The sequence below is a fragment of the Puntigrus tetrazona genome, chromosome 19 (genome assembly GCF_018831695.1).
Source record: "Puntigrus tetrazona isolate hp1 chromosome 19, ASM1883169v1, whole genome shotgun sequence".
NCBI lineage: Eukaryota > Metazoa > Chordata > Actinopteri > Cypriniformes > Cyprinidae > Puntigrus > Puntigrus tetrazona.
In genome coordinates, this window is record NC_056717.1 from 19,370,932 (window position 1) to 19,380,750 (window position 9,819).

At 36.7% G+C, this 9,819-nt stretch overlaps 1 protein-coding gene across 1 annotated transcript in view; it reads left to right on the plus strand.

Annotated features, from left to right (window-relative positions):
• Window positions 1–6,266, plus strand: part of col22a1 (collagen, type XXII, alpha 1) — a 44,961-nt gene extending 38,695 nt beyond the window's left edge. Inside the window, exons 44-65 of the mRNA XM_043217225.1 lie at window positions 175–219; window positions 340–375; window positions 715–828; window positions 932–985; window positions 1,212–1,265; window positions 1,392–1,445; window positions 1,521–1,574; window positions 1,680–1,733; window positions 2,255–2,308; window positions 2,409–2,462; window positions 2,723–2,767; window positions 2,892–2,945; window positions 3,044–3,097; window positions 3,190–3,243; window positions 3,861–3,932; window positions 4,114–4,149; window positions 4,232–4,276; window positions 4,441–4,620; window positions 4,706–4,772; window positions 4,849–5,031; window positions 5,124–5,201; window positions 5,658–6,266. Coding sequence (XP_043073160.1) covers window positions 175–219; window positions 340–375; window positions 715–828; window positions 932–985; window positions 1,212–1,265; window positions 1,392–1,445; window positions 1,521–1,574; window positions 1,680–1,733; window positions 2,255–2,308; window positions 2,409–2,462; window positions 2,723–2,767; window positions 2,892–2,945; window positions 3,044–3,097; window positions 3,190–3,243; window positions 3,861–3,932; window positions 4,114–4,149; window positions 4,232–4,276; window positions 4,441–4,620; window positions 4,706–4,772; window positions 4,849–5,031; window positions 5,124–5,201; window positions 5,658–5,851 — 1,635 coding nt within the window. The 3' untranslated portion in view covers window positions 5,852–6,266. The remainder of the gene's footprint in view (window positions 1–174; window positions 220–339; window positions 376–714; window positions 829–931; window positions 986–1,211; window positions 1,266–1,391; window positions 1,446–1,520; window positions 1,575–1,679; window positions 1,734–2,254; window positions 2,309–2,408; window positions 2,463–2,722; window positions 2,768–2,891; window positions 2,946–3,043; window positions 3,098–3,189; window positions 3,244–3,860; window positions 3,933–4,113; window positions 4,150–4,231; window positions 4,277–4,440; window positions 4,621–4,705; window positions 4,773–4,848; window positions 5,032–5,123; window positions 5,202–5,657) is intronic.
• Window positions 6,267–9,819: the final 3,553 nt, after the last annotated feature.

Genomic DNA, 9,819 nt, shown 5'->3' on the forward strand with positions numbered 1-9,819 from the left:
TGCAGAACTAAATCGTTTTCACTCCTTTGCTGTGCATCACAGTTAAGTCGTCTCGGGGATTCAGTGTCAGTTTGTGACTAACAAGATCTGAATGTATTTTCCTGTGGTGAAAATCAGCAGCAGTCATGGCTCATGAATGTGTGTGTGTGTGTGTGTGTGTGTATCTACTTGCAGGGTTTACCAGGAAGACCTGGAGAGAAGGGCTCCCCTGGAGAGCCAGTGAGTGATATTTGTTTGCCATTTAAATATCAAATCAGCTCACATTATTAATATTCACCTGCTGCTGATGGATCATAAATGGATGTTTTTTAATGGATTTTTGTTTTCCAACTTTTTCAGGGAAAAGCTGCAGAAATGTCTGATCTGAACCTCAAGGTAACAGCCATCCATCCATCCATTCATCAATTCAAACCTTTATCCAACCAACTAACCCTTCATGCATCAAAAAATCCAACCATGCATTGAATTATCCATCCATTCCTCCTGCCATCCATCCATCCATCATACATTCAACCAACACAATATCCATTTAACCATCAATTTGTTCCATTCCTTCATGCATACAAACTACCAACCCTCCATCCATTCAATCACACCGTCATCCTTCCCTCCATCCCATTTTCTATTCATTCCTCATCAACACAACCCATCCAACAATAAAAACCTCAACCCGTTCATTCTAATGTTCCAACTTTGTCTCCCTCATTTTCTCAGGACATTTGTTCAGATTGCCCCCCTGGACCATCTGGACCACCAGGTATGCCAGGACCTTCAGGTGAAAAGGGTCATACTGGACCACCTGGGAAAAATGGACAGGATGGATATGCGGTGAGAGAGTATTATTTAGAAATCAAATTATAGCTTTCGTCTTTAAACTTAATTGAATTAGAAATTAATTGATGGGCATACAATTAACTGGTTGCTTTGGCAGGGTCCTCCTGGACCGACAGGGCCTGCAGGACCACCTGGTGCTGATGGAGCCAAGGTTAGAATGTTGATGCCACAATCACACACTGTGTTACGAATCCCTGTTCTTCAAGTACCTATACAAACCAGTTCACATTCAAAGAACCTTCTCTCATTGATAACATTAATAGGTTCACTAGCCATTTATGTGTCAAACGCATGTCATCCGACATCATTGCATCGCTACGTGACCTCCGCTTCAGAAATTATTGTATAATAACAATTTATATTTGGTTCCATTGCAGGGGATCAAAGGAGACAGAGGTCCTTCAGGAGCACCTGGAGATAAAGGTGAAAAGGTATTGTCAGCATAACATTTTCATCATAAAGAGGCTGAATATACTTATAATACATATTCAATTCGACACACCCTGATTATTTATTATTATGCCACATTTTTCTCTTATTGACTTGTATTTTCCCAGGGCCCCCCAGGACCTCTTGGTTATCCAGGGGCCGCAGGAGCTATGGGTCAACCTGTGAGTATTTTAAAAGGCGACTCATTCAGACTGTATAGCTATACTGTTAAATCTTACATTTTGCTGTATTAATAGGGTAATGATGGAAACCCTGGACCTATCGGACCACCTGGAGCTCCTGGAGAAAAGGCAAGGCTAAAGATTTTTTGTACTGTCATTTGAATGTGTATTATTTGGATGGATTGCAAGACTGGATACTGGCCATGTTATTGATAGCTGAATGTGTTTTACCAGGGTAAAGAAGGACTTCAGGGTATTCAGGGACCACCTGGTCTTCCAGGTCTAATGGTGCGTAATTTTTTTTATTTTGTTACATACACTACGGTTCAAAACTTTATGGTTGGTAAGATTTAAAAATGTTTTTGTAAGAAGTCTCTTATGCTCACAAAGGATGCATTTACTTGTTTAAAAATACAAATATTGAGATATATTTTACAATTCATGTCATTTATTAATGTGATGCAAAGCTCTAGTCTTTAGAGTCACACGATCCTTCAGAAATAACTCTAATATGCTGATTTAGTGCTTAAGAAACATTTTGTATTGCTACTTTTAAGTTGTTGCTTAATAAATTTGTGGAATCCCTTATTTTAATTCAGAATTGTTTGATGCAGCATAAAATAATTTTCTTTCACTTTTGATCAGTTTAGTGCATCCTTGCTAAATTAATGTATTCAATTTCTTGCCAAAAAAATATTACTGACACCTAACTTTTGGGTCAGTGAAATTGAAGAATAAGGTTAATAACTTAATAACTATGCTATTTTGTGACCTACATACCGCCTGATATTTCATATTCCGCATTTTAGGGCCTGATGGGTAAACCTGGAAAGGATGGAAGACCAGGAGAAACAGGAGAGCCGGTATGAGTCTGATGTTCTACGTGCCAACATCCTAACAATACCTGGTTCTGTTTATACAGAAACAGTAAAAAACATGATCATTTACTTTTTCTTTTTTCAGGGTAAACAGGGAGAGCCAGGGCCATCAGGAAGAGATGGGCTCAGAGGAATGCCAGTGAGTTCTGTATAAAACTAGACTGTCAGGGCTGTATTATATTATATATATTATACCTTTTATTTGACATATTTTATATGAAATCCCGTAAGCCTACCAAATACGCAAAACATTATAAACAACTATTTTACTTATTATCAAAAAGCAGCAAATTAGGAGTTTACTGAGGGTAAAACTTACAGGAATAAGTGTTGCCTAACTTACCTTATTACCTGTGCCTGTAGACTGAAATGTTGCATCTTTGTTTCTGACTTTTTCAGGGTTTCAAAGGTCACAGAGGGGAACCAGGACCACCAGGGTCAAAGGTCAGTCAATGGCGATTAAAATTAATTTCCAGCATTCAAAGATGGGAAACTACAAAACTAATACACGATTCCTATATCATGCAGAAACATCATCTGTTTAATAAATGCTGTCATGTCATATTAGGGTGAAGATGGCAAACAGGGGGTTGCTGGACGCGAGGGTCCACCTGGGAAAGAGGTGAGTAAATACAGTCTGTGTTGCGCAGAGGTCACTGTAAATCTGACCGCTGTGAGCAGATGGTGTTGGGTTTTAATTGATGTGCTTGTTTTGTTCAGGGTAACAAAGGACCACCGGGGCCAGAGGGCATGAGAGGACCACGGGGAGAACCTGTGAGGAGGCTTTTGATGAACCACTTAAATCGCAAAACAAAACAGAAATCATGTAATTATTCTGTTGGGTGACTGTGTTTTTGTTTTTTTAGGGTCAGCCTGGAGAACCTGGACAAGCAGGCAAGCCCGGATCTCAGGGAAATCCTGTAAGTTTGTCTGTTTAAGCACACATATGTAAACATTATGTAATTATGTCAACATGTCTATAAAAAATTAAAAAAAATATTTTCTACTTCATAAAAAATAACAATGTATACAAATATTACAATGCATGAATTACAATGTATGAATTGTCTTGACTTAAATATTTTTTTATTTTAGATATTTATGCTATTTTTGATATTTATCAGAAGTGGCAGTAAAGACGTGCACTTGAATAAATTTTAAATAATTTATCAAAGAATCCTGATATATTAATCAGCTCAACTATTTAAGAATAATTTTTTTCTTCAGGATATTTTAACGTTTTATTGAAAACTGGAGTAAATGGCTCCAACAATTACATGTTAAAATATATTACAATAGAAAGGGTAATTATTCATACATTGTAATATTTGACTGCATTTGTGTTTGAATGTAGTGTATTTTAATTCAAGTTAATGCAGGTTTTTTAAAAAAGTCCATATATTTTTCATTCAAAGAGTTATGTCTATATATTGGCCAGAAATGTAAACCTATTAATAATAGTAATAAAAAATAATTCTTCCAGCTGGGTAATAAAGTTCATTAATGTAAATGATCACTTTGTTTTATCACGTTTCAGGGTCAGCCGGGACACAAAGGAGAAACAGGGAGTCCAGGATTACCCGGATTCCCCGGTTCAAAGGGGCCATCTGTGAGTATAGATGTTGCTTTGGGACTTACGGGAATCTCTGTTTAATTAGCAAAGTTAAGCTTTTAAACTTGTATAAACAAGCCTCATAAATCTATAGAAGCTGAAAGCGCTTATTCCCAAGTGGATATGTAGGGTTTTTGCTAACTGCCTGTCTATATTTACACTTGTGTTTTTCCCTCAGGGCCCATCTGGTCCAATTGGTCCAGAGGGCAAACAAGTGAGTGATGATTCATTAACATCATATCAATGCTATTTCATATTTTTTCCAGCTAACCATGCATTTTTAATTTTTATTTTAGGGCATGTCAGGAAAATCAGGAGACAGAGGACAGAAGGGAGAAAAGGTATCCGTCCGTCCATCCATCCATCCATCCATCCATCCATCCATCCATCCATCCATCCATCCATCCATCCATCCATCCATCCATCCATCCATCCATCCATCCATCCATCAACACATGTGCCTCTCTTATCAAATTAAAACTTACTGTGTTGCTTATTTTTGTAGGGTGATAATGGAATAAAAGGTGACAAAGGACCTGTTGGTGATCCAGGCATTCCGGGTAACCCTGGGCCTCCCGGCAGGAAGGGTCACACAGGTATGATGGGCATGTCAGGACCCCCAGGGGAAGTGGGTCCCTCTGGCCCCCCTGGTTCTCCAGGACAGCCGGGTCTCCCAGGTCTCAGAGTGAGTCTGCTTTAGTATTTTTATTGTAAAATGTGTGACGCTAATGATATTATAAAGAGCATGACGTCATTGCATCGTTATTAAGGGTGAGGCACCATCACTTGAACAAATGCGGCGCCTCATTCAAGAGGAACTCTCCAAACAGCTGGATGGTGAGACTTATTCGGCAAAAGATTTTGACTGACTTTTCTAATTCGCATTTCCTAAACTTCCTGCTGGTTTTCACAGCTAAGTTGGCTTACCTCATGGCTCAAATGCAGCCTGCGCATATCAAGAGCTCAGTTGGCCGCCCCGGTCCACCTGGTCCAACAGGTAAAGATGGACCTCCTGGCCGACAGGGTCCACCTGGAGAGCCTGGAATGCCTGGACAAAATGGAGCAGATGGACCTAGAGGTCCAGTTGGTCCTAAAGGTAGCGTAGAACTAATTTCTGATTGTTTACCTGGTGTTTGATGTTTAACTTTTTAAACGTCACCCCACACACTCTTTATCTTTGTTTTTCAGGTGAACGAGGTACAAGAGGCGAAAAGGGAGAGGATGGTGTTGGACAGAGAGGAGAACCTGGTGCTATTGGTCCCATGGGTAAGACCATTTGGTTCTCAGTACTCAGTATGTATTTGGATGATTCTCATAAAAAAGGTCCAAACTAAAATTACAAAAGAATGCATTAAAAAGAATGCACTGATATCAATTTTACATAGATTTTTTAAAATGAGAATAATAATGTCTTTACAGATTTTTTTTTTGCATTACAGTAATTAGGATTTTTTAGCTGAGAGTGACATTTTATATATCTCGCCTTACTGTTAATAATATATTTATAATGTAATATGTTGTATTTAAAGTGATAAAATATTTATATGTTGTGGTATTATTATCCATTTTCATTTTAACAATTCAAGTAAAATAATTATAGATATAAAATGGTAGATATAAAATGACGTCCTATTTATAAGACCACTGTACTCTTTACTGTGTTGGGGTAAACTTTAATTGTTGTAATGATGAACAGCAGCTGAAACAGTATTTGCACCACAGGTCCTGCAGGTATGCCTGGATATGGAAAAGACGGTCTTCCTGGATCCGCGGGCTCTCAGGGAGAGCCTGGTAATCCTGGTCCTCACGGGCAGCCCGGACCTCCTGGACCGCCGGGGCAGTGTGATCCCTCACAATGTGCCTACTATGCCAGTCTGGCATCAAGACCTCACACCAAAAACGTCAAGGGGACTTAATACATCCCTCGGTGTCCTGGGCTAACACCTATTTATGAACTTGGACATTCAGTAAGCCAAGAAAATGTTCTGTAACATCAGGAGAACTGCAGAGAGTCTGAGGGGTGAGTGAATGCGTGTGTGTTTATACGTGTGTTTGTCATAGGCTTTTCACTACAGCTAATGTGTTCTTGAAGCCTGAGTTAAGGCCACTTTTAATCCTGGGTTAAGCAGCGTTTCACACTTTGGGTTTTGAAAAGGTGTTGGCATGTAGCATTAGCACTTTCAACTCCGGGTTATGAAGTCTGGCTCGACCAGGATCGACTCAGAATAGCGGTGCAAAACAATGCTTTACGGGGATTTGTTTAGCGAGGTATTAATTATAAAATAAATATAGTAAACACAAGAAATCTGGGAAAATTATAAATCTCTTTTTGCCCTTTGTTATAAATGTATGTTGGAAATATATTTTATATATATATATATATATATATATATATATATATATATATATATATATATATATATATATATATATATATATATATATATATATATATATATTATATATATTTATTTCTTAAAGATTTATTTTAAACAGACTATCTTAGGTCTGGGGGAAAAAATCTCTATTTAAACACACATACATTTTTATTATAAACTGATTTATTATAAAGTAATTCAGTGTTTAATTATTTTTGACATTTTCTCAGTGTCTCTTTTCAAATCCCAATCCATTATCTTAAAAAATTATTAAAAGGTAATATTACTTTTGAAAATTTTTGTTGTGATGTCTGAGGATTTTTCAGAAAAAAAAAAAAAAATTATAATAATATTGAGTACGGTACTTGCCCAATCAATCTATTTAACCTCGTATATATGCAAGTAAGAATGTTATCCCGAGGCTTTAATAACTTAGAATGTACAAACCGATTACCAAAGATTGATTTCTAACCCACTACAGTGTGAATCTTACTAACCCAGGGTTAATATTGTCCCTCCCTTGGTTAACAGTTTTAATAGTGAAAAGTCCACTAGTGTCCTGCCGGTCAGAGTTGGTTATGATTTTTAGGTAATTTTTTGTAAGGTCAAGGTAATTTACTTCAAGTCCAGACTTTCGAAGGCATCCTGTGTAACGGGATAAAAAAAATTCTTGTTACGAAAGAAAGACATTAACTTCCCCGGCCTTGATCTCATAATGACACGGTTGTGCCGCCCACAAGATCTGCTGACGGCGTACGCTGAGGATCAGTCCATCTATTGTTAGTGATGTCTGTAGCAGGACAGGAAGTCTGGGGAATTCGCTACTTGAGTTTTATTGATGAAGCGCTCCGTTGCTCGGGGGAAAAAACTCACCGGGACACTTTTCCACTCATCAATAGGAAATCTCAATAAGGATCCGTTAGAGGTCCTGGAGGAACAATTCATTTCTGCTCTTTTTACTCTACGTTTTGTAAGATATATCTCTTTTGTAGCCATGCATTTGGTAAATAATTGCCGCTTTGCATTAAACTCGTGTTTGTAATGACTGAAAGGCAGCTGCTCAGTTCAGTACCTGTTTGATAGTTTAACACGGCTGGTTTGTCGTAAATACACATGACTGACGCTTCTCAAAACGCATCTGTAATAGTTTTGTGCAGCGCCCCTCTTCGAAACGCCATTGTGTTGATTATTATGGAAGTTCCGGAACGCAAAGTCCTAGTTAAAGCGGTGCTATCATTTGTGTCACTAAAGCGCTCAGATGGATCGATCCCTCAGATTGCTCCCCTTTGAGCCAATTAAAGCCATCGAAAGAGGAGAGACTGCTTCGAAACGAACTCTCTTCAGCCCACAAACAAGGATGCAATTCATCTTCTTTGCAGCATCGGTGAGGTCAAGAATAGATTCATGTCAGAACGTTGTAGTTATTTTTGACTCAAATTGTAGCATCTATAAGAAACAAGATCGACTTTTCAATCTTTTTGCCTAAATCCTGTTCTTTGTTTTTTCTGTTTCAGTATTATTGCAAATGTATTAGATCATTGTTTTGAATGAAATAACATACGAATGACCTCTTTGTAGAGCTTTAGCTTGTTTTTGCAGAAGCTAGTATTCTTTTAATTTTTTTTTATTATTTTATTTTATATCCCTACACTAACCTGACAGAAAGGTGTCTCTGTGAAAGCAGGAGTGGTCTTTTTTTTTTTTTTTTTTTTTTTTTTTAACAGAAAGTCATTTTTCTTGCATGTCCTGTCTTTGCAGGGCAGGCGTTTTAAACGGAGATCACGTGATGACTTTTCAAAAATTGCTGAAATACCAGGTGTGATACTGTATAGACTTGTTTACCTTCTAATTCAATGTCCACGATAAAGCTCTTAATAATGACTATATACACACTTTATATATATATATTTTTTTTATTTTGTCCATCTATGCCCTGTCGTCAAGAATCACATTCAAGAGGTGATGTTTTGATGAGCTGAGCTTATTACTGATGCAAATCTGTGTAAATGAATGGCGCTCTTTCAATGCAGGCCAAAGAAATACTCACTATCAGCATCGCTATCGTGTTCTCCTCTACTTTATTCAAATATAGTTGCTTTTGACTTTGTATCCTCCTGTTACTTTGGCTTCTTCTAGCCGATAATGACTGTATTTGTTTTTCCATATCGATTTGCATTAAATTATTCTAATGAACCACAGGTGCAGGTGATGTAAAATAGTATAATTTATGCATGGTATAATCCACTTGTTTATACTGATTCTCTGGTGCTACAGGTAATCTTATTAGGTTGATGTATATGTACGTGTGAGGAGAACGTGTGTGTGTGTGTGTGTGTGTGTGTGTGTTAAAGACCTGATCAGGTCCATTTTCTAGGTTCTTATTGTGAGGAAAAAAAAATCTGTTATGGCTTTTCTGCAATATACAGTGTTCTTGAATTATGAAGATACTAGTTTGCATGTTTTATTTTGTAAAAAAAACTGTATAAATGAACAAAGCTCTAAATTATTAGAGTGCCCCTATATGGGTAATGATATGTTCATATTTTGGTTTTGGGAGTTCTCAATAACAGGTTAACATGAATAAAACATTTCAACGAATTTTCATTCAGACTAAAGGCCTTTGCAAACTGAATCTGAATTGTCATCTAAAATTAAAAATTTCGGACATTTTCCCAGGGCAGTGAACTCAACAAGAGGGCGGGCAATATGCTAATGTTTCATGATGACATCATCATGGAATGGCTTGTGATTCGTTTAAAAATGACTCGTAAAAAAAAAAAAAAAAGGCCATAATAGGGCTCAAAAATCCATAATAGGGCCCATCCGTGTAGATTTGAAGTTTTGAAAAGGTTGTTTTATAGTTATAGTAAACGTTGTTTAATCAATGCAATTTTCATCCTTTTAATCAATGGACAGGTTAACTACTATATGGCTAAAATTACACTAAGGTTTTGTTCTAAAAAAGCCATTATTTGTCCACTGATGAATTCTATGGTACATTAATGAATGAATGCAGTACCTGTATGAATGGAAATTATTTTCTGTTGACGATGTCATAGATGCTGTACACAAAGTTCAAGGTGTATTGAACCTTAAATGATTACGTACCAATAAAACTCTCAATCTGGAATAGTTCCTTTTCTGTCAATCTATAATTACCTGGAAAATGACCTTAAAATATGTACTGGACAACCAACTAGTTTTATTTAAAATATAAATCAAAAGAGAACAATAAAAACAGAATTACTTGCATGTCAGTGAACCATGTATTGAGTGATATTAGAGTAAACAAATAAATTATTATTTACTGTTTATTGAATGAATAATGTTTTATGCAATCTTTACATTACTTTTGTTAATTTGATTTTACTTTATTTTAAGTACTTTATTTTTAAAATCTGATTCTCAATAGAACAACAGTTCCTGCAACTAATTGTATAATAATATGGAAATCTTATCTACAGTTTTTTTTTTGTTATTTCCTGATAAATAAAGTGTTGCACGCT